The sequence below is a fragment of the Boleophthalmus pectinirostris genome, unplaced genomic scaffold, assembly GCF_026225935.1.
Source record: "Boleophthalmus pectinirostris isolate CB_2022bp ecotype Guang Dong unplaced genomic scaffold, ASM2622593v1 HiC_scaffold_4, whole genome shotgun sequence".
Classification (NCBI taxonomy): Eukaryota; Metazoa; Chordata; class Actinopteri; order Gobiiformes; family Gobiidae; genus Boleophthalmus; species Boleophthalmus pectinirostris.
In genome coordinates, this window is record NW_026571353.1 from 18471640 (window position 1) to 18495699 (window position 24060).

The following is a 24060-nucleotide window of genomic DNA, read 5'->3' on the forward strand; positions in this document are numbered from 1 at the left end:
TTTACTGTGCTTTATTGTTAGTAACAAGAGTATCTGCATTTTGAGTTAGTAAGAATCATGAAAGGGAAAGTGGGGATGTTTTGCATCTCTCCAAATTCTCTGCCCCCCTCTCTGTAAACAGACAGAAATAATGGTTTATAATAATACATATTTGACACTGATGACCAACCCTCACTTTGGCTAGAAAATAAGTGTAAAATTACATCAACTGTGGGAACAATGAATCGCTTGTTCTGATTGCAGGAGTCAATCAATGCCATGTCCTCTTCTGACAGGGTAAAGTCAAACACCTGCAGATTTTGTTGAATCCTGGACGGTGTTACACTTTTGGGGATACAAGTCACTCCTCTTTGAATGTGCCACCTGAGGACCAAAGGGGAGCTGTTAAAGTATATCTAATAACACATACCCTAGTTGGATCTCTTATTTACCTCAGGACAATGTGTGCAGGAGATTTCCCGTATCTCAGAGCAATAGCCCTTAATCTGGAATCCCCCAACAGGGCTGGTTCATCTGGAGAAGCCCAAGGCCTGTCCCCACTACCCAGAGGGCTGTAGGCCGTCACACAGACCCCCAGTGATCTATGGCAAAATTACGTAGCCAGATTATGTTGGTGGCAACTAATTATTCTGTTAAGAAAAATACTGACCGACAATGAGCTACAAGCGCTTGTTGAGATAAGTAAGGGTGGCACTCCACCTATGAAGATTATTAAACTCTTAAAATACTATGAGATCATTATGTTAGCTACTGTGTATCATTTATTTTGTTTACCTGGTTAACTACTGGTTTATGCTTGGCCATGGTCAAGATGTCATTGATTTGCCTAGCATTGAAGTTGGACAGTCCTATGGCCTTGACAAGACCCTTATCCACTAAACTCTCCATAGCCTTCCAGGTCTCCCTATAGTGTGTGTCAGAATAACACACACTGCCATCGTCACGCCGTGGCATTAGGTCTTCACCTCGCCTGAAATGCAAAGATACAATTTATGATAAAAAAAAAAAAAAAGTAAACAAACTTGTTTTGTCCCACTGTGACCAACAGGTGGCGACAAAGTCCCTGTAGTGTGGCTGCTCACTGGAAGGCCATTGGCCAATGCATGAGGTACAAGTCTAAATAGGAGAGACCCAGGTTAGTTAAAGTGGTCTGGCAGGCCGCCTCCACGTCCTCTGGCTCATGCTTTGTATTCCACAGTTTAGATGTCACAAAGACCTCCTCACGGCGAAGCGCCTAAAGAAATAGGTAAACTAACTTGTATCAAAAACGGTGTAAGATTATATTCAGTAGTATATTGAGCAGTCCTACCTTATCTGGACCTATCCGGAGAGCCAAACCCTCCCCCACCTCCTGTTCATTGCTGTATGCAGCAGCACAGTCAATATGTCTATACCCACAGTCCAAGGCTGCCAGCACTGCCTGCTTCACCTGGTGCAGAGAAAAACAAAGCACTCAAATGACCAACTATCAGAAAACCATGTTCTTACAGCAGACTATTTGATACCTGTCCTGGAGCACTCTTCCAGGTGCCTAGCCCAACCATGGGCATCTGGTGCCCCGTAGACAGCAGTACAAAGCCACTCATGGTCACACTTGTGTGGTGACAACACTAACACTATGAAGTTTTGTAGTTAAGCTTCTTAAAGAGTTGGCTCAGTCATCATGACTAAGTTCCAAAACTCTGTAACTGATTCACTCTTTAGAATTTATTAACAGGACGTGGTCAAGAGAGCAAAAAAAAAAAAAAAAAAAAAGCCCCCTGTAACCATAATGCAGTAAACGGTGAAGTTCAGGAGTGAGACAACATTTGGTGAGCTGCCTTTGTTATCGCAAAGCACGGCACTGATTCTTTAGCCTCAGAGGAAATCTAAAGCCTGTGTGAACCAAGCCTTATTGCTAGAAATAGCTGATGCAGTTATATGGTATTAGTCACAGTGGGGTGTTACTGCAGCATCTCAGAAGATCCCTTTGGTATCATGTGAAGAACACAGCAAACTTGAACTATTATTTTCTGACCAGAAGTGTCCCCAGATCATCTGCTCAACCTGCATTCAAAGTCAATAAAAATTACTATTGTAACTACAATTACAACTAGTAATTTACCTTAAGCATGTGGATCAGCCCAAATGATGAATGAGTGAATGAGCTAGAGCACAGCTGAGGGCAGATACAAGCTGGGGTCAAAGGTTATCCTTATTTGTTTATCTGTAACTTGGACTTGTAAAAAGGAATCTGATGTTTGAAACAGTGTTTGATTCACACATTTGGTTTATTTGATTCCATTTTGAAAACATTATTAACATGTCAAATGCACACAAGCAGTGACAGTCAGTCAATGAGCAACAGTGCATGCGTGTTCAGATTACAGCCATAGTCCAGAGGTCCATTCAAGTGGATTACAGATGTTTGAAATAATACTATTTTGTATCTGTGCTGTAAGAACTTCAGTATAAGAGTAAAGAGTTTAAAAAACCGCCAACACCAATTATACAAAACAACTATTCAAGTTCATTTAGAATTATTGTAAAGATGTACAGACTCTAGGAAAACATTGACTGTAAAGTGTACTCTTTTGCACAGCTAACTGATGATTTGAAACACATTTGCCCTCCCAGAGTACATATGTATATATGGTAAACTTCATGTTTCACATACGTTTGGTAAAAAGTCCCCTTCCTGTCTGTCAGAAAAATTACTAATCCCACTTGTAGCACTGTATTTTATGTATATAATATGGCTGGTTGTACAGATGTACTGTATGTTTCCTGTGGTGGCTTATGGGACTGGACTAAGGCACCTGACAGTCCCGAGGCCTAGAGCCAGGGGAAAGCACCCATGTTCAATGCAGATTGCATTATCCTCTGCTGTGTAAGTTTTGATTGTCTTTTCTACATCTGGTACATAAGTTCAAAGGTTATATTTTCGATTATTACGCTTGTTTTATTGTATTATCATCACAGACATATTTTCTAATATTCAACAGCCTGGAGTTTGAGTTTACAGATCAAAACTACAAGACCAAATGTGTTTCATCGATTAAAACTGACACTATGACAGTTATTTGTCCTCTTACAAAAGACTGCAAAAGACCCACTACCAAGTCTGCAAAAATATGAAAGTATTTTACTTTAAACAACTATCCTGCTTTCTATCTCTTCAACGTAACCTTCCCCAGGATGTGTTTAATATAAATAAATACATCTTATTAGTACCATCCCTGTTGGCACTTATTCACAAAAATGTATATTATAATGGCTTAAGGGAATTGTAGCAACAATACAAGAGTCCAGTGTGGATATAAAAGGGTATTACATGATGTGTGTTTAGTGAGACGTTGTTATGACTGTGGCAGGTGTTGTCTGATGATCTCTTTGGATTGGTGAGGGATCCTGTCGGGAAAGTGTACAGAAAATTCCACGATGAGATCTCCGCGCTGCAAAGGGTTTTTAGGAAAGGGCAGACCCTCTCCTCTGAGTCGCTTGACTGTCCCGGGCTTGATGATGTCATGACATGGGAGTGAGATGACACGGTTTTCCAGAGTAGGAATGCTCACGGTGCAACCACACAAGGCCTGGAGAAAGGAAATGAGAGATTGAGAGGGTTAAATCACATGTGAAGGAACGAAATGCCAAAGTGCTGAAAACATCAGTGACTGAATATTTCCATGAGCTCAAACTGATTATGAACAGGGAGTAAATCTTTGTAAAACATGTTTCTGTTCGTGTGAAAAAGTCTTTAAACTATTTGTATATTAGCCAAGACTCTGGGGGGTCTATGGAGGAATTCAGAACAAGAACATTTGAAAAACAACTTGGCAACGGAAAAGTTTTTGTGTTTTGAGGGAGTTGTTTAGAAGTGTGTCAGGGTAGGAGTGTGTGAATGGGGGTAGACACATTGCACAGGAGGCTAATTTTAGCTGCAGGCTCATAGCTGAAGCTAATGAAGTGAAGCAGATATTGGCTGAGCTCGTAAATAGTCGGAGGGCTGGGGAGAGAACAAACACATGCACACATATTTCTTATCGCCGTCCTGATCAAGCCACTTTGAGCAAAGAAACAGAGCTAAACTAAACCAGGGGCCAGCTGTTATCAGGTATTCACAGCTTTCCAGTGAGCATCACACATACTATACAACACATTTGAACCCACAACTTTTGGCATCAACAATAGAAATCAAGACCTGACAAAATTAACTAAAACATTGTATGTTGTACAACACTATTGTAAGAGCAATCCTAACATGTCAAACATTTCAAGGAAAAAAAATGATAAATTTTTATATCACAGAAGGAAAATGTCATAAGGTACACTGATGTAGTCCTAATCTCTTGTTTCCTTTGCCATCTCTGATAATCATTTAGAAAATAATGGTAATCTTTCAGTTTAGTCTTGATACAAATGTAGACTAGAACTACTCAGGATTACAAGTTTGTCCTATTAAATTATGTTATGTTTTTATTATTGATACATGTTTAAATTAATATTTAAATATAGTAGTATAACTAGTTTCAATACCATTTTTTATGATTGATAATCATAAGTTTAAATTTTCAAAACCCAAGTAACATGTAGTGAATCAGACACTGCCAGACTAAGTTCATTACAACATGTAGTCTTATTCTGAGGCTTAAATATTTCTGGCTGCTCTCTCAATATGAATTGGTTCATTCACAAACAGTCACAAATGCACACAGGCTGTTATGACAGCCACATCACCAGCTGATCAGAGCCCACTCATCACACAAGCCTCAGTTGAGATGCTAAACTATCACATAATGCACACTTTAGCTCTGACAGCACTGCGTAGAAACATTATTTCACGACAATCCATCCATCCATCCATTTTCGTCCGCTTATCCGGGGCCGGGTCGCGGGGGCAGCAGTCTAAGCAGTCTCACGACAATGTTAAGGACAAAAGTAATTTTAAGACAAAACTATGAAAAGCAGATTTCAATGTGCCAATGTTTACTTGATTTTTGATTTTATGGAGGTGGAGTGTAGTACAGCTCTTCTTCCAGCTTTTAGAGCCCTGTAGCTACAGTTAGCACCTGAGTGTGTGGATACGAGCACTGCCCCAGTGCAGTGTTGTGCAGAGACAGGAGCGGCTGGATTGTACAGTCATGGTGACAGCAGCCCACTGCAGAGGCACCTTTATTATTACTAGGAAGGCTCAGGCATAGACAGTCAGGCATAAACATGGAAATATTTAAAACAAACAACAAATTTTTAACTCCAAGAGATTACTGCTGCCACTGTGCCTCTGGCAGACCCTCTCTGGAGTCTTCAGAACAGACTGACAACTGACTGACAACACAAACTGGAAAAGGGCCTACTGAGAGTAACAGCTGGATTGGGCAAGCCTATGGCATAAACAGGCTTTGGATGACCATATCAACAGAGTAAAGTAATTACACATTTTCAATTTAAACACAAAGAATATCAATTGACCTTTTTTAAATATGGCATAAGAAATATTATGAAATAAGTGTGCAATATATTAATGCAATTTTGAGCAAAATGTAGATATTTATATAGTCTCACCTTGTTTAGTGAGATCTAATATTGTGTCTTGTCTCATGGGATTTCTGTTTCATCTCAGCCCTAGTTTTGCTGTATGATGTGTATTGATCATACACATTTTAATGTGTAGTAGATTTCAACATAGTTTGAGGTCTTTTTTCCATCCAGATGCTTCCTTACTCTCTTTGTTTAAACAGGTAGATAGACAGGTATAAAGCACGAGATAGTATTTTTTGTTTCATTTCTAAAAGTGAACACTCTGTGGCACTGTGTGTGGACTGCCTCTTTTCTGAGCACATCATTGTCTGTAGCAGAGAGAGATGCAGCACTGGAATATGAGCTCTTATTTGCTTTGGATACACACTCATCTGACCCACTTCTCTTATATTCCCCAAGTAACAACCCCCCACTCTGCACATTTATCTACTCCCCAGCAATGTGTCTTTGGCTGTATCAGACTCAAGTCTCATCTGTGAATGGCCTAACAGGGAAAGAAACTTAATCAAACTCAATTTTCTGCTTACTAGATCTTAACAAGCTCCTGTGTGGTCTCATTTATGCAGCGTGCAGGTACTAACAGAGCCCTGTTACTATATTCAGTAATGATGTTTTCAGGAGCTAGAGTGAATAAAATTGGTAAAAACTGGAGAACAACTGCTCCCTTACCTCCCAGAGCTCACCTACTTTTAACCAAACAATGTCAGGTCACCCTCTCAGACAGTTTATGTGATTCATAGTCAGTCCAGGACAGCGCTGGACCCGTTGCCCCCGAAAAAGCATCTAATTAAATTCACTGCCAATCACAGTAAAACCAGCCTGCACTGGCACTGTGTCATACTACAATATCTTTGACTAAGAAGGCTAGCAAGCCAAGTGTGTATGACAATGACCCAATGTGACATTTTGTATGTCTGCCTGGATGTAACTTTGTGAAAAGAACAAAATGTGGACAATGGCTGTAGCAGGTCACACAAGGACACCACATTCCTGATGGCTCACACTGCAGCAGAAACTACCCACCAAATGTCCTTGAGCAACAGAACACACAAAAGAAATTTAGAAATAAACCCATTAAGAAACATGAAATGCCTTATTAATCTGGAGAAGCATCAAGCAGAAAAGTCTATATCAACCACCAGGTTGGATATTATTCAAGATTCTTCATAAGTGCATTACATTTTATCCTAGTTTCCTTAGCAAACTCTGATTGCATTGCATAGTTTAATATTCCTAAGACATTCTGATAATGAGGCAAATCATGGGAATACGCACCTCTTTTAGACTTATCTTGCAACTGTAGATGATATTTGAACCATCTCTCTTAAAGTGAGCATGTCCCTTGTCTTTGAGCACAAAGGCTATGTCTGCAGGAATGTTCTCAGGGGTTTCATCCCCCTCTTTTGGAAAGGTGATCTTGGTGCCTTCCTTCCAGCCTTTCTTTATGACAATGTTGAGGATCTTGTCTTCAGTCCTCATGCTCCTGCCGTCTGGATTCAATCTGCGTCGTGTAATTTTCATCCTCTTGGTGCATCCATGGAAGATCTCTTCCAGCGAGACCTTCAGCTCATGGACCACAGGAGGATCCTGGTGTTTTTGACTAGCTCCAAGTCGTTCTGAATGGACACCCCTCCTGCGACGGCCCTCTCCAGCAAAACCATTCTTCATGCCGCCTGTAAAACCAAACTGCCTCCCAAAATGGCTGAAGGGGTCCTCATCCTCAATGTCCATGTCCTGGTCTCCATCATTGTTGTGATCATTGTGAAAGGAGAAACCATTAGAACGGTTATGGTTACGGCTAGAGCTAAAAAACATATCAAAGGGGTTTGAGCCTCCGAAGAAAGAAGCAAATGTGGCGTGGGGATCTCCATGGAACGTATAGTGATATGCTGAACTGCCAGGGACACCTGAGGAGCTGCTTCCCCCCGTCTTTAAACCTGAAGGAAGGTACATATATATGTAAGTATCTTTAGATTAACACATAAATACATATGAGAAACACATGGTGGGAAGCAGTTCACATGTCTATAGAGTATTAAAAACAGTGGTTTAAACAGAGTAATACTAAATATTTGCTTGTGAACTTGTATTAATAGTGAAGTTAAAGCTAAAGTTGACATACCTTCTTCTCCCAGCTGATCATAGACAACCCTTTTCTTTGGATCACTGAGTACTTCATAGGCCTCAGCAATTTCCTTAAACTTTTCCTCTGCATTTGCATCTGTGTTCTTGTCAGGATGAAAACGCAGGGCCATGCGTCGGTATGCCTTCTTGATCTCCTCTTCATTGGCACCTTTTGGAATACCCAAAGTCTTGTAGTAGTCCTTCCCCATAGCTGGAAACAAGCTTACACTTGTATGGCTGCCAGGACGCCCTCACCAGCTCAGACCGTGGTCAGTCTCTGGTGGGAAATACATAGACTAATGTTAGGGCTTACAATAATGAATCACAAACTGACCAGATTGTCCTGGCAGCAGTGCACAGGGCATTCAAGTGCACCTCTGAACATACGGACACGTTTAGAGGATGCTGGAATAACCCTGAGGAACAGACATTTCACTAATGTTGCTATGGAGACACAGCTGATGAGGAGATAGAGCGGAGGGATCCCCGACATCAGCTGAAGCGCACGGCTTCTTCTCCAATGAGAGTCTGGCAGATACAGACAATAGCACTGATTGATCGGCCTATTATTTCGATTTTCAACTTTAAATGAAATTGCTTTTGCTAACACTGAATAGCCAGTAAGTTCAAGAAGGAAAGGTTTCTCCTGGCATTGCTGTTAAGCGGAACACGGACACCGGGAGCCCTTTCAACCAGTACGCTACTGCAGAGCTTTAAGTAGCCTGTCTGCCTGTGCATTCAAAGCTTTAGATTTACAGACTGACAGTACATGTTTCAAAAGCTTAGGGAATTAGCAACAAAATTATGTTAAGACAATGAAGAAATTGTTCTTTTTCATTAAAGTAATAAATGGTGGAGAGACAATGTGAACAAAATTAAGCTGTAGTCCGATAAATATGTAGACCCACAATAAAGGAGTCAACGGAGTGTTCAAATATTCTACTTACATGGCAATCAATTCAATTCCAAATAAATATCTCGGCTGGTTTTGAGCATTTCTTTCCCTCAGCTTCAGTCTGCGGCTGCCACCCGCCACCGCTGCGTCCTTATAAGTGACGTCAGGGCGCACAGCGAGGATCACACGCTCTGAAATAGCCGCTGACCAAATGCTGATGCGCATCTGACGTCCCAGTGGAAAACCTCGGACAACTGCCAAAAGAGCCCTTTCTCCGAAATAAACTTGTTACTCTGTCCATAAGAACGTTGTAGGGAAAGCTAAAAGGTTCTCAAAGGACCAAATTACCAACAAATTTCTCCGAAGTTACAGAAAGAACTCTTACCAAATCTTGTGGTGCAGACTGCCTCTCCAATTTGAAATAATCTTCAGGTCTTCTGACAGATAATTTGTAAAGTGGGTAGTTACTTACGTGTCTAGGGAGAGGGAAGTTAGAACACAAAACAGAACACATCGAGGCGAGTACGCTTGGTGTGTGTACGCGCACGCTCACGCGTTGTCGTGCCTCGGTAGAGTTGGTATTCAAGTGTTGAGTCATGTAGTGACTCTATGCACACGTTTTATGTACTGTGTTATGAATGTATGATTGTATAATTCTGAAAAATGTAGATATCCAAAAAGGATTCCACACCACCGAAATATTCTTTCATATTTTCAGTACAGTTAAATAAATATACAAAACTGGGGATGTCTTCTACGTGTAACTGTACCTTGCCTGTCTAATGTCTAATGCTAATAGTCAGTAAACACAATTGTTTGTATGTCAACTAAATATAAAATGTATTCACATAGGCTACTTGATTGAGTAGACAATGAGGAATCAAACAAACAAAAAGTACAAAATAAAGTACAAAAATCGTTTGCTATACAATGCTATATAGCAATGCACTGATAAAGCCTATATTTCAGAAGATTGTCAAGTGCATAGTACAAACAAAGATTTGATAGAAAACATGAGTAGAAAAGGTTGTGAATAGAAATACAAAATTATTTTGATCACTGCTCCAATGCAAGATGCACTTCAGGAACAGTTGCTCCTAAAATGATGCTGCGTTTCCATGGTGATGCAGAACATGCCAGACTTTGTGTCTGCCAATGTACTGTCTGCAATAAGCCCATTATGCCCACTGTGCCTATCTACATGTGCGAAAGGCTGGGACTATCAATAGTTCTGTATTGGCTATTCTTTCATTAAAGATAACAGATAAAATAATAGAATAAACAGAGGCATAAATAAAACATATAGGGCATCATTATACAGATCTGACTGATCAAAGTGTATGGTGATCACTGTTACAACTGCCCATTACCTCCCCTCCTCTTTTAGTTTAGTTCAGATCCTCAGAACAAGCTGTTCTCACCACCTCCTCTCTTCCTTGTACCCTTCTGGTAACCATAGAGACCACAGTTGTCTGATATATATATTTTTAAAACCTGACAGCTTTGGTGTCAATTAAGGCAGCTGGATCACATAAGGTAGCTAAAGTTAAAACACTTGTACTAGACCCAGTTGCAATATTTACCACATTTATAATTTTAATACAATGCAAAATTTGTAATATGATCTTAACAAGTGTGGTTAAATCAGTACTTGTAAGGCCTCCATGTCTATTTATAGGCTATGGAGAATAAAGCACAAAACCAACCAGAGTATAGGATTTTTAAGGTGACTGGACAAAAATACATCTCTTTGGTTGAAACAAAGAAAGCACAAATACATTTTGGTCAAAAACAAGCAAATGTTTCCATATTTTTTGCACACAGCACAACAGTGAAGGCAAATTCATAGCCAGATGAGAGCATTAATACTAACATTTGTATAACATACGGCCTTCTATTTTACTCATGCCTCCAACTAAAATCTAAATGTCAAGTATCATATTTTGTCAGATCTTAATACAAAGATGCGCCACACAATCTGAAGAAAATTAAATACCAAGTCAAAATTTGTGCCCCACTTTATAACAAGTACATAGATGGTTGTGAGTCATGAATGAAAATATTAAAAGCTATTAGCTTAAGAAATCATGGCAAAAAAGCCTACCACAAAACTGATTGATGTTTGATTTACCAAAGAGCTAGAACTGCCATTTTTAATATTTGCAAATTTTTTGCTAGAATCGTTAGAATAGTTTGGAACTAGTGGGTAAATACGTGGCAACATTATGACCCAATAAGAGAATACCGTCTGAAAAGAAAAAATCCTCCTGTTGAAGTCACAATTTGTGGATTATGTGAAGGTATCTAACATTAGGATACAAAAGGTTGACAAGTAGAGCCAGCAGTCGAGGTCCATCCTTAAGACAGTGTCCGGGGTAACGCATAAATTCGACTGCGCTCTTTACGCATTCTTCATACTCAGAATAGTGCTTATTGCTTGGCAAAGCTTCCAATGCAGATAGTGCCTGTTAAAAAAAACAAAAAAAACCCCACAACATGCATTATTTTCACAAACAACCACAAAGTGTGAACACAGTTTGAGTTGTAATATCTTCTACCTACTTGTTGTGCTTTCACAGAAAGTTCAGTAGTGGGTTGAAGTCGCAGCTCAGACTCTTCCTCTGATGGCACCTGAATTGAGAGAAACACCGAGAGGCATCGTACCACCACTCTGAAACTAGAAACACAAAGGATTATATTTAATAATTTATTATTATTCAAACAATTCATAAAATATGTGATAAAATATGAAAACATACTTTTTAGAAACAGGGGATCGCTTTCCAAGACCTATAGCTCCAAGCAAGCCAGAGTTTAAACGCTCCTCTCCCATCTGAAGTAACCTTGTTTGCAGCCTCAACAAACCCATGATAATTCCTGACACCTCAGTATTTCCTGCCTGTGGCTGCAACTGCTCAGCTGACAGACAAAGGGTCTTGTGCCACCAAAGAAACAGTTTGGCCTCATCAGCGGGTCCACTGTTGGAACACCAGAACTACTTCACCAAAGTGCCAATAATGGAAACCGTGGATAAGATGAAGAAGGGGTCAAACCTGGGGAACACCTGATTGCTCCATGTGTTGATTAAAGCCAAAATCTTCCGCTCATTGGCTGCAGTGTATTCACTGTTAAGGCGCTGGAGGATGAAGGCATAGAGAGTCAGGAAGCTCCCACCTGATTGGCTCTCAGAAAGAAAGTCATCTATTGTGAGCTCGGGCACCTGAAGGGATGCCAGCACGGGACCCCATCCAGTAGACTCTTCTTCAACTTAAATAGGGGAAGAACACAATGAAAACAGACAATCAGACAGAACAGAGTTCATTGTTCAATAGAACCAACCATGATTAAAGTAAGCGGTAATGCAGGCCTCCATTATGCGCGTCATGTGTCTGACTGATGCCAGACACCGCGAACAGGCAGTAAGAAGAGGTAGAACAGGAAAACTCCTTCCCTTCTGGTTAAGCCAGGAAATGACATGAGCAGCTAGAGCCTCTCCTGTCGAAACGCCCACACCATTGAGCAGAGTCAGTGCATCACTAAAGAGATTGCAAAATGCCATGTGTCGCTGCTCCAAGCCTGTTTCTATAAAGTAAAACATGAGATGAGTTTTAAGAAAAATTAGATAAAATTAAGTTACGGAAAAAAGGACCACCTGGTGGGTTGAAAGTGACAATGCCTTCCAACAGTGTGTCAAGCTGGATCTCCAGACTGCTCAGAGTAATGCTGCCTCCTTGTTCTAGAGTGACTAATGATTGAACACACCAACGTATGTATGCTCCAGCCTTCAGTGTTTCCTCCTACAGGCCAAAAAGCATTAGGTGGTCAAATAATTGGAGATTAAAATAGTTTATGACTTAAATCTCACCACATGCGGCTCAGGACTGATGCTATGGTGCAGCCCAGCCGCACTACGCAGTAATTTAAGTAACAGTTGAGGCGCAGAATCAGGATTGAGAAGGAGAGAGGGAGGGTAGTGGGTGCTGACATATCCCAGAATCCCTTGGTATGAAGACATATCCAAGCGCTGCCATGGCAGCGATATGGACTGGACCAACAAACTAAGTAATGGGGAATCCTAAAGATAGTCACAAAATGGACAAATAAGGAAATATGCAGTGTGTTGTAATCATAAGTTATACAAAACTGAAAGCTTACTTGTAGAATTAGAAGTTGCTCCTCTTTAGCAAGAAAAACAAGCATGTACAGCAGATAAACCAGCATACTGTGTGATTCCTTCTGAGCATCTAATGCCAGAGATGGATGTGTTTGTAGGTGTTCACTTAAAACACTGACCCAATTCACATCACATAAAATTTCCCCCATGAATAAAAAGCAACTTTTGGGGCTTCCTCTTTCAACCTGTTTAAGAAAGAAAAACTGCATTGTTTAAATAAACCCTTAAACAATAATCATAATTAAAAATAGTCAAGACTACATGAATCAAAATAGCAGTTCTATGGAGGTTCTGGATCTGACTAGTAGTGGGGTAAAATAATTGGAAAAAGGCTAATAATAGGACCAGAAGGTCATAAGTAAAGGCTCAAGTTAAGCAGCAGCCTCACATTATGCAGGTCTAAATTTGAGTGTAATGTTTAAGGTCAGAGTTCATGTGTCTGGTTGTGGCTCACATTGAAGAGCTGCTCCATGAGTTGAGTGTCCGGGTATAGGTGTCTCCAGGGGAGGCTGCGAAGGTGTGTGTGATAGAGATAGAGCAGGTATTCAGGGGTCCGGGGGGCAGTACAACTCCTACAATACTGCATCATACACAGCCATAGGGTACCCCTCTGCCCAGGGAGCAAACGGTCTGGAAGCAAAACAACTTTTACAGTAAATAGTATTTTTTATAGCAAACAAACAGGAAACATTTTATAGCTGAGCCTAACCTCTGAACCTGTGGTGCAATGTCTCTGTCAGTTGAGTATAAAGTCCAACCAAAGCTCCAGCAAGATTTGCATCAGTTTCCAGCCAGGGATAACACTTAACATTACTGGGAGAAACCAAGATGTAGGCATATTTCTTACAAAAACATCAATCTAATTATGAAGATACATATATATATTCTAATCTGATATATAAAGGAGAATTAATACATTAATACATTCAAATAGCTCATGTTATTACCTGCCATCTTCTGTGTCCAGAGGGAAGATCCATGGACTAAATAACTTTACGATCTTACTGTGTAAGTTTTGCAAAGCTGAATGAAGAATGATTTCAAATTAAATATTTCATCAAGAAAATGTTCAGGATAATGGTTTAAAGTTTTGCATTTATTACATTTTAATATTTTGCTGCTGCCCACTGATTCTTTTGCACAGTTGCTTGCTTGTACGCTGATTAAAGTACCAATCAAATGTTCCCAGAAGGACACAACATCGGTGATGTAGGGAGCCCACACCGAATAAAGACCAAAACTGCGAAGATCACTTTTAGTGAGACGACTTCGTTGAAAATATTCACTGAGCCATTCAAGAGTTTCCTCTACCTTTGGAGACAGGAAAAATAGATGATAAAAAACATGATAAAGCATCTAATTGACAACCACATTAACAATCTTTACCTGCTGAGGAGAGAGGCTGATGGGAGATCTATAAGAAGAGGTTTGATGTCCAACAGCACGGCCAGAAGAATCTAAAATGTTTTGGACCTGTGCATCTTTGGTCTTGTTGTGTAATGAAGGTAGGCAGCCCAGCACGCGCAAAGTCACCTTCCAACACTCTGGACTCAGTAACTGATCAGATGAGCCTTAGGAAATGTACACACATGAAATAGCAATACAATATTTTGTACACTTTTTATCTCATTGAGCATGACATGATGGAACTAATAAGACAAGTTAAAGAAAGACTTACTGTTCATAAGCAGACGCAGACAATCACTGTAGTGGTCAGGAAAATGATGACGTAAAATCAAGGTCCAGTGTTTGGTGAAAACATGGAATGGTGTAAGAAGTTCTTTTTCAGGTTCTTTGCCACACACACACAGAGCACCATGAACTAACTCCAGCAAACGTGTCCTCTCAGAAAAGACAGGATTTGTTTCAGTGAGCCACTGGACTAGGTCAAACTGCCAAAGAAGAGGAAAATGGACTGCTGATGCTTATAGTTTTTGGTAGTAATTTAATGATATGATAAAGAACTAACCTTAGTGAGCAGCATAAATATGACATCAGTGGTTTCCAGGTCAAGGGATGTCACCACATCTTGGTACAAAAACACAAGCTGATCTGGTGCGGCGTTCGGCGTAAAGAAAGGAGAAATGAGAGGGCAGAGACGTCTTTGTTCCAGAATGGTTTTCAAAACTTGGCCACACTCTGCTGCATTGCCCTGGATAAACACCTAGGTAGAAAAGTAAACATCACAGTAAAATTGCAGTGATATAGATAACAGATAATAGCAGCTCTGATTTATTACACATTTGAATAACTGCTTATCAACAGGACATAAAAATTCAAATAATTGAATGGACTCTAAATAATTCTTAATGTTAAGTTCATCAGCTAAATGTAGGACACAGAAAAGAAACCCCAATGTTGATTATGAGCTCATTTGTTTTGAAAGTTTCACACCACTTTTGCGTCCCTCGTGCCTCTTGCAGTATGCATTTGCTGGAGTGTATTGCTGTGCACCTGTCCTAGGATCTCCACACAGGAAGAGAAGTACTGCCGTGTCGGGGGATGCCGCAATGTATCTTCACACACAAAGGAGACCACCTGGTAGAATGTGGCCACACCAACATGCTGCACAGCAGGCAGTCTCTGAACCTTGTATAAATTCACCAGAGCCCTGAAAACAATAAGAACATAGTTCATTTATCATTATTGCAATTAAATATATATTATCTATTTAAATTTACTGACGTGATAAAATTCTCTGTGTGCACTGCTGCCTGGGCCAAACTCTGGTGCGGTGGGGCCATTGCATCTGTTTGAAGCTTCTTAATATCCCGACGCAGCGATGCTATCTGAGAATGTGTTGCTTCTTGTTTCTGAAGTTTTTCACACTACATTGCAAACAAAACAGTTAAACATACATTCCGTTTTAATAATGCATCTAGTACCAATAAATTCTGTTCTTACAGTCACAGTGATATTAGCAGGTCCCTGGCAAGGTTGGCCTCCTCTTCCTTTACATTCAAGGGTCATGGTGACTTGCTCAGGTCTGTTTTTATACAACAGAGGGAGACTCTCCAGTAGCTCTAGCTCCAAAGCCACCTGCTGAGCTTCACAGGCTACTGCAAGCCTGGTATCAAATAAATATTAAGTAGTATCTCATCAACATTATTATACAGAGAGGAGAATTATGTTATGAGGTTCTAAAGTACCTAGCTTGATCCTGCAGAATGCCAAGATCCTGTTTCAAAAGTTCAGCAGCAGCTCTAGAGTCTGTGAGACATTTTGTGGGAATATCAGCCACTGGCACTTTCTGAGGCTGTAGCTCCGGAGCCGGCTGAGGGACTGGATGCTTTTCTAGGTTGGCTAATATTCGTTCCCTTGCTGTAAATTACAACAGAAACATGAAGATCCTTTCTTTAAGATTAAACTTTAACAGTAAAAATGAATATCTTTTTTGTTCAGTTGTTTCCTGATTGGGGTTGCCTTGGCAAATGACTTCTCTCCGCTCCACCTGACCATATACTTTGCTTATCTCACACAATCTTATTCATTATATCTCTAAATTAACTTTGGTTTTGCCTAGACCAACATATACATACAACTATATTGTAAAATTAGATGAGTATATTTAGCGTAAACTATACAAATTTAACATACCATTATTAAAGCTTGTGTAGTCAGGTAAACTGTAGCTTTGAGCTTGGAGAAAAGTCGGTTCACTCTGCACCTTTTCCCACAAAGACCGCACCTCCATTCCATCATATTGCAGACGCTCTTGGTCTATAAACTCCACCCATGGCACCTTGAATGAGACATACTAAAACATGAACAAATGCAAGCAGGCAACAGTAACAAGGTTGAGTAAGTACTCACTTGTTGCCGCTGCATAACTTGTGCGAGTCTGTGAGGTTCATACTCAGGAGGAAGAGAGGGCAGGTAAACCTCCTGTTTTTGCAATGTCTCATCATCCAGCCATAACGCAAAAACCCCAAACAACCTGTGGACAGTAAAGTCAGATTAGCTTTTATTAGAAGTTCAGACTAACATTTAAAGATTTACCTGACTAGCTCTGTGTGAAGCTTTGGTGAAGTGAGATAAGGTGGTTGAAGGTTGCCAGAACTTTCGTCAACTTGACTGTCTGATGATGGCGTTTGTGGGGGAGGGACCCTAAGGGCCTGACTGGCTGCATGATGAAAATCTGAAACTTCTTGAATTTTCTGTCTTAAATCTTTAAGAAGGGCAACTTGAGAAGAAGACAGGAAGAATCTCTGCCCTATGCATCCACCTGCAGCAAACCTGTCAAATAGAATATACTGGCTTCATTACAGCCCTGAACCTTTTTTCTAGCAGGTACATGTTATGTTGAGTCATACCCATACTCCGGCCCAGGCTGTCGGAAATAAAGCTGCAGGAACTTCTGCCACACCAAAGGAAGAAGAGGGTGGTCTGGTGGGGTGGCCACAGCCTGACAGGCCCAACGATAAATTTGCATTCGTTGCAAAGACGGGGTTACAGGCAACTTTAGCCTTTGCTGTGCTTTCTGGCTCAGAAACATAAATACCACCATTGAGATACTGAACTAAACCTGTCTGATAAAGAATTTTTTCAAGTATTTATTATCTTTTCCTGTCATTAGTGATTTGTTTTTACCTTCCAGGCATGTTCAGGTGAGAGGTTGAGGTCTGAGAGAAGCTCTTGTTCGACACATCTTCTGAGTTGGCAGTCTTCCTCAAATACACCCTCCATATTCAGCACAAGCCAGGCAAACCACACCTGTACGTGCACCTAATGTTTGAGATCTTTTCAGGTGATACACAAGTCATATAATTTTTAGAAGGTTACCTCAGCAGCCAATGACTGGCCTTCAATAAAGGAAGGTGTTACATTCCCAGAAAACCAGCCAACAATGGAAGACAGCAGACCTCGGTCTCCATGAAACCCTAAGGCGGTCTGCAAAATACAATTTATAAAATTACACCACATGTACTTTTGACCTGTGCATTTGTAAGTCATAGTAACTTCGTAATAATGCAAATCAAACCTTGTGTTGTTGATACAGTAGTTTCTGTACACACTCCTCCTGGTGGTGATTGAATGCAGCACAACAGATTTGATCCATGAGGAAAAGGACTGTTTTGTCTCTGTACCACAAATTTTGCTGAGTCAACAAGCTGACCCAAAACTCCAGTACCGCGGCAGCACCAACACGGCCAGGCTGAGAACTTTCTACAACATGGCTCTGCATCAATAAATAGTAAGTTAAAAAGGTCAAATAATATAAAATCAACAGAACAAAACACACATTTCCTTTCTGTGACAAACCTGAATGACACTGTTTAACAGTCGGACATTGTCACCATAAGTGTTTCCTGTGAAGAGAGGTGCCACTCTGTGCGTGACTTGTTGTGTGACACCTTGAGGACAAACACTGTCACACTGTAAGAATGTTTGTATACAACTTACAAACCTGGAATAAATAAAGGGGAAAAAATAACACATTAGTGAATACTATTTATTCATTTACTTATAAAAATCCATTAAAATGTGCAAAATATTTTACTGTGAGTTGTTGAGCAGGTAGAAGCTGAGGTGGTAAGTTGGTGGTAAGATGTTGTCAAGTAAATGCACAGCAGCTCTTAAATGGCGAGACTGAATCAGATTTTTCAGCAAACCAACGCCATCAGTGCAAAAGCTTTCTAAACTGATGATAAAAAGTAATTACAAAAAATAGTTAATACATGGTTATAAACAGTTATCTGATATATTATAGATATCCTACAAACCTATGTCCCACTGCAGTCATTGCAAGAGAAATATAGCTTCCAATGGGGAGGCCTGATTTTACTGCTCTGAGAACAGGGTGCATGCTGGGAGTGTGTGTCAGTTCTGGAGGTGGATTTGAGGCTAAAGCTGGGACTGACCAAGCTCCTTTAGGCGTTTGGGCATTTCCATGAAGTTTCAGCCTAAGCAATATTTGCCATGCCCACTGACTGAAAGATACCTCTGGAGACACTCCTAAACGAAGGACACTTGCGAGATAGGATACCTGAAAAAGTAACATAAAACACAAAAAATGTATTTTATTTAATATATTTGTGTTTGACTCTTTCAAATATCGCAAGGTTTTACCTGTTTAATTCCCTCTGATATGAGGCCAGTATATGCTTTATCAGTAAGGTACTTTTGATAGGCTTCAGCCACCAACAGAGCAACCTCACTATGAAGACAAGACGGTAAGGCCAATCTTCCATCCTGTGATACAAAAAAAGCATTGTCTTTCAGTGATAATTACAAAAATATAAACATATTCTCAAGGCAGAAAATACCTGTGTGTACCCCCAGTTGAGACCTTCAAGTATGACACATGCTAGACAGTTTTCTACAGCAGAAAGTGGATGTTGTAACAGCCAACTTCCAATGACACAAATCTCCTCTGGACAAGGCTGCCATAGGCTTAAAGGTAGTTCTTTAAATAAGTACAATGCCACCTTACACATAAAAGAAGAACAAAGAAAGCTCTATAAATTAAGTACGTATAGGCTTTATAAGAATGCATGTAAATACCAACCATTCCCACGGTTTGTATGGTGTCTCTCAGTCTCTCCAACAACACAGAGATAATGAAGGGATGCGCTGTGGCAATGGCAGCCAGAAGCTCTCGTCCGACTTTAGAGTACATTTCTCTGGTAGTCATGCTTACATAAGACACCTAAAATAAGAGCATTGTCAGCTGAAAAATCTTAAGAAGTATATTTCGATGACAAATCTTTTTAAAAAGACATAATACCTGATATATGAGAAGTGTCACTGTTTTAATGAAGGCACGATCAATATGCTGCATGGGTGTGGCCATATGTGCAAGTGCAGTGAGGAGGGAGATGCCATCAGAGCTGTTGACTTCACAAAGCCACTGTTCAAACCGCTCCTGGTGTTGTGGATCTGAAATAGAAACAGTGTGATTGTGAACATTAACATTTAATTTAATTAATTTTTTGTTTTGATGGCCATAAAAGAATGAGAACTTCATAAATATATTTATTTAAATGGGTGTGTTTGAAAAGAGGGAGCAGCCAAAAAACATGAACAGTGAAGAATCCCGTACACTGTCTTACTTACAAATTGTGAATATTATTAGGACATCAACAATGTTTCAGCACTACTAATAAAATAATACTAATAAAATTCACAATTTGCAAGTAAGATTTGGGGGATTCTTCTCTGTTCTTGTTTTTATGGCTAACAATGGAGTGTAGTACCTTGGAGAGCGTGGATGCAGAGATTTGTATCTTTTGCACAGGCCATGGTTTCTTCCCCTGCTGTTTCTGCACACTGCATGACATACAGGACCTTCCATAGCATTGAGCTGGACAGAGTCCCATAGGGCATCTCTGACATAAACAACCAAATACCTAATCTGTGAGAAGAGCAAACAGTATTAAAGGGTCAAGTGCAAGTTCAACAAATAAAAAATAATGTACCATCATAATCGTATTTAATAAGACAAGACAACTACCTCTTGTTTCTGAGAACATGCAAAACAGCTCTGAGAAAGACGTGATCATATTCCAGCTGTAACTTCTCCAGTGAAAATGAATGCACTTGGGAGTTGGACCCCTCTTCACCAGTAATACTCACATGCTGGGCCCAATGGTCACTTACATAGCACACTGTCATTCTATTGAAGAAGAGATAGATTTCACTATTAACATTGATTACTGAGGTATATTTGCACAATCTACTTACCTTATAATATGACCAATTCGTTTGACCAACTGTCTGTACCGTGCTCTGTTGTAAGTTTGCAAACCAACAGCCAGTATTTCAATGAGGGCAGAAGCAAATGCAAACACACGCATCATTTTCTGACTGGAACAGGCTTGTGGCTCATAAACACCTGGAATGGATGTACAAAATGTTACAGTATGAATATGAAATCAAACATTTAGTCCAGAGAATGTGAATAATACAGGACATGCATACCCTGTTTACTCATTCCCAACATGTGAGAATAGAGCTCCTGGAATGGAAACTGGTTGAGCAAAGCTATTAGATCTTCTTCACATAACAACACCCAACTAGTCTCTGGATTTTCATCCTAAAATACAAGAGATTGAGAATAAAAAATAAGTATCCAAGGACAAAAACAAAGGTCTTTATCCTCCATAACTACCTCTTCCCCCCCTTCATCAACTAATGTCCAGTTCCCAGATTCTGGACCAGAATATGTGGCACTCTGACTTTCACATGGCTTCAGATGGCTGAGAAATTCTTCTCGATGTCTACAACAGGGTAAAGAAAAGATTATATTAAAAGAAAAAAAAAATTACATTGATCTGAGGCAAGAAATAGTTATTTACCGAGCAGGGGACATAAAAATGGACAAGGCTTGCATGAAGTCCTGTACTCCACAAGTATTCCTCCAAACTTGAATCTGAAGTTTGCAATAGGAAATTCATTTGATATTGCAAGTTGATTATTAATCAAATAACCACAGCCAAACAAACCTGCAGAAAATGTGCAGCCCACTTTGCCACTCCTGCAGGGCAGCACAACAAATGGCACAGTAGATAAAGATGTTCTCCTGACCCTCCATTAAGGAGGACTCCAACCTGAATGGCAAGCAAACAGGATAAATAATATAATTGATGATATAGAACACATGACCATCAAAAATGTTTTTTTACCAGTCTTTCCAACCAATGATGAATATCTGACTGAAACTGAGAATCATCCAGGACTCTACGTAGAAAACTAAACAAAACACTGATGGCTTCTTTTAAAGGTCGAAGAGATGAAGGCTGGTTCCGTGAGCATGAACAATCTAACAAAAAGAGACAGATTGTAACAATGTTAACATGTGTTGGAAATGTCTTTTATGTGTCTATTTGAAACCAAATTAAATAGTTACAAACCTTTTAAAAGGCGATACAAATAGGACTCCACTTGGAGACGGGAGAGTAGAGCAGTGTAAGCATGCAAGGCCACCTTTTGATGAAGCAACTCTCTACGAGTTTCAAACTGTCTTTTTAGTTCAATCAGAACCTTTTCATTAAAGTCTGCCTGCTGGAATCGGTGGTATCCACATACTTTAGATTGGTCTGCACACACTCCCTGTAAAAAAAGAAATGCTCAGGTCACTTATATAGAACTATATTATGCAGTAATATATTGCTGTGCATTACTCTATATGGTTTACTGTGCACAAACCTGAAGTGTAAGCTGTTCGTCTCTGAAACTCCAGAGTCGGTTCTGTGTGCTTTTGCAATCAGAAGACAGTGTGTGCAGCTGAGCATGTGACTGTGTCAGTTGTCTTCGACAACGCCAATAGTTCTGTAACAGTTCAGTCAATTCGTGGTTTTCTTGTCTAGCAAGAGTACAGAACTGGGTCGCACACACTTCAACGCCCTCTAGCCATGATCGCAGGCCTCCACCAGGCTCCCAGACACTTAGCTGCTCAAGTGAGAACGGCTGTGGAGATATTGTGTGATAAAAACATATGATTTGTTACACAATGTTTAACTAAAAACAAATCTCAATGTAATGTAATTTATGTAAAATTAACCTGAATTTCCGGAGCTGTTTTGGGTAATTCTGGATAAAGTTTACTTCTTGAGAAATCTGTGACAATTTCAATGGGTTGTAGACTTGGTGGGGAGGACTCTTGTTCGGCAAGGGCCAAAACAGCAGGCCCTTGACCAGAGATTTTAGATGCTTCTTCACAGAAAGGTACTACATGGTGTTCCTCTAGGGTGGGTAAAGATGGGTACAGTGCAGAAGCACATGGGGCAGTTGGGGTTTCAAATAGTGTGGAGGTACAAGTTTTACTCCAGGATTGTTCATCTGATTTCAGCTCAAGTGTCTTTGGTGTGAGTTCTGCAACATCATTATTTATCTCTTCTTTTGAACTATCAACAAAGAGATACATTTCTGAGAATTTGTTCGATAATTCATCTTCAGACTTTAAAAGTACTGCAGATGATGCTTGTGACTGCTGGTCACATGACTCATCTTGAGACTTGACTCTCTGTAACTGAGTCTGTTCCTCTTGTTTGTCCTCAGGCTGTTGCAGTGGGTTAGAGGCCTCTGGCTGTTGTGAAGGGCTAAGGGTCTCTGCCTGGTGGGGAAGACTAAGGGGGATGTCAGTGAAATCTGATATGCAGGCTTCATCCACTACATTTATGGGTATAGCTTCTCTTTTTTCTTCACTTTGCTTAGGCTTCCTGGCAAGCTGGGATTGAAAACATTCACATCAATTACATATTTAGATTTAACCTGAACATCAGCAATAAACATTGTTTATTTTACCTGAGATTTGCCACTGTTTTTTGTCTTGGTCTTCTTTGGCCGGACGGCCTCCATATCCGGTGCCTACTGACCAAATGTCTTTAGCGTTGTAATAACATTGAAACAATGCTTGGAGAGCTATTTATAACCAGAAGTATAACTACAGCAGATAACGAAACATTAACGATACGAGTTGACGTATCGTAAAATCAGGATGTTTTCCTGGTGGTGTTAGATAAAAGAGTCAGTAGCGGTCAGCAGTAGTAAACAAAAACATCGTGGCCATGTCACTGACAGCTAGAGACAACACTAAACGACAGCAAGGAGAAATACCGCAATATTTGTACGTAGCGTTAATTCCCGGAAAGAAGGGGCCAACCTGTGTCAGTGCAGATAAACACAACAAACAAGCTCCGTTACAGCGCGGCTTAGCCGATACCAGGTTATGCGCTACTTTCACTTTTCAGTTTAATCTTCATCCGTCTGTTATACCCTCCTGTGTTCTTAGTCCAAATGCATCACATTACACGGATTCACGAAACGAAAAGGATCTCTTGGCTGGTCATCTGTCATTTGTTTTGTTTTCTCTAGGAACTCCTATCGCAATCTCATCACGTGACTTCTCCACCTCTCGATGGAAGCCGAGTGGGTTCAAACAAGTAGGCGTTTGGAATAGGACCATGGGGCTAAAAGGGGTATTTCTCAAATTCCAGGAACCTTCGGAGGGACTACGCCGTGTCACCTGACCAAATCAGACTTTATTTTAATAGATCTATGGATAAAACTCTGAATTTTAATAAATATCAGTGTTTCTACAAATATAAAATATTCAAATGTGTTTTTAAGTGTCACATGCATTAAAACTTGTGAATATTAAGGCTGAGTGAAACACCTGTTACTGTGTTATTGAGTTATAAATAGATACACAGGTTGAAACATTTTCGGATGACAGACTAATTTTATTGCCAAGCCCTTTAAGAGATTTTGCACTCCGAGGTGTCCACGGAACATAGTTCTATGCCACAGATCTACCCCATGGGATCCCCTCGTGCATTCTTGCTAAAAGAGCCAGGCGGAGTGGAGCGAGCTTTGGGGGAAGTGGAGCACCACTTGGCGGAGCTCTGAA

The 24060-nt window shown here is 40.2% G+C and overlaps 3 protein-coding genes across 6 annotated transcripts; all 3 read right to left on the bottom strand.

Annotated features, from left to right (window-relative positions):
- Positions 1-4: 4 nt before the first annotated feature.
- On the bottom strand, positions 5-2052 carry akr1a1a (aldo-keto reductase family 1, member A1a (aldehyde reductase)). The gene is made up of 8 exons (XM_020920878.2): positions 1506-2052; positions 1310-1429; positions 1083-1234; positions 775-970; positions 650-699; positions 432-581; positions 204-363; positions 5-111 (listed from the first exon to the last, which is right to left on the bottom strand). The coding sequence occupies exons 1-8, from the start codon at positions 1584-1586 to the stop codon at positions 46-48; spliced, it is 975 nt and encodes a 324-aa protein (XP_020776537.1). The 5' UTR covers positions 1587-2052; the 3' UTR covers positions 5-45.
- A 212-nt stretch (positions 2053-2264) lies between these two features.
- On the bottom strand, positions 2265-10106 carry dnajb5 (DnaJ heat shock protein family (Hsp40) member B5). Of its 2 annotated transcripts, none has more exons than XM_055161620.1 (4): positions 8922-10106; positions 7640-7918; positions 6793-7454; positions 2265-3572 (listed from the first exon to the last, which is right to left on the bottom strand). In XM_055161620.1, the coding sequence occupies exons 2-4, from the start codon at positions 7848-7850 to the stop codon at positions 3339-3341; spliced, it is 1107 nt and encodes a 368-aa protein (XP_055017595.1). In that variant the 5' UTR covers positions 7851-7918; positions 8922-10106; the 3' UTR covers positions 2265-3338. The 2 variants fall into 2 exon arrangements, with proteins under 2 accessions (XP_055017595.1, XP_055017596.1); XM_055161621.1 differs by lacking the exon at positions 8922-10106 and adding an exon at positions 8589-8910.
- Positions 10107-10242: 136 nt separating this feature from the next.
- epg5 (ectopic P-granules autophagy protein 5 homolog (C. elegans)) lies at positions 10243-23581 on the bottom strand. 3 transcript variants are annotated; one of them, XM_055161617.1, is made up of 45 exons: positions 22956-23581; positions 22213-22878; positions 21858-22118; positions 21563-21761; positions 21335-21471; positions 21155-21259; positions 21008-21081; positions 20821-20929; positions 20631-20745; positions 20394-20544; positions 20164-20325; positions 19907-20064; positions 19438-19589; positions 19219-19359; positions 18977-19138; positions 18780-18902; positions 18434-18696; positions 18211-18351; positions 17973-18117; positions 17692-17889; positions 17493-17600; positions 17301-17423; positions 17024-17190; positions 16710-16946; positions 16524-16647; positions 16308-16452; positions 15860-16031; positions 15615-15777; positions 15396-15538; positions 15105-15321; positions 14680-14874; positions 14389-14602; positions 14097-14281; positions 13814-14021; positions 13658-13733; positions 13420-13523; positions 13165-13340; positions 12692-12895; positions 12402-12611; positions 12189-12333; positions 11876-12112; positions 11590-11803; positions 11296-11514; positions 11099-11213; positions 10243-11001 (listed from the first exon to the last, which is right to left on the bottom strand). In XM_055161617.1, the coding sequence occupies exons 1-45, from the start codon at positions 23007-23009 to the stop codon at positions 10813-10815; spliced, it is 7806 nt and encodes a 2601-aa protein (XP_055017592.1). In that variant the 5' UTR covers positions 23010-23581; the 3' UTR covers positions 10243-10812. The 3 variants fall into 3 exon arrangements, with proteins under 3 accessions (XP_055017592.1, XP_020776529.2, XP_055017591.1); XM_020920870.2 differs by having other exon boundaries at positions 11876-12118; positions 15165-15321; positions 22956-23580; XM_055161616.1 differs by having other exon boundaries at positions 11876-12118; positions 22956-23580.
- Positions 23582-24060: the final 479 nt, after the last annotated feature.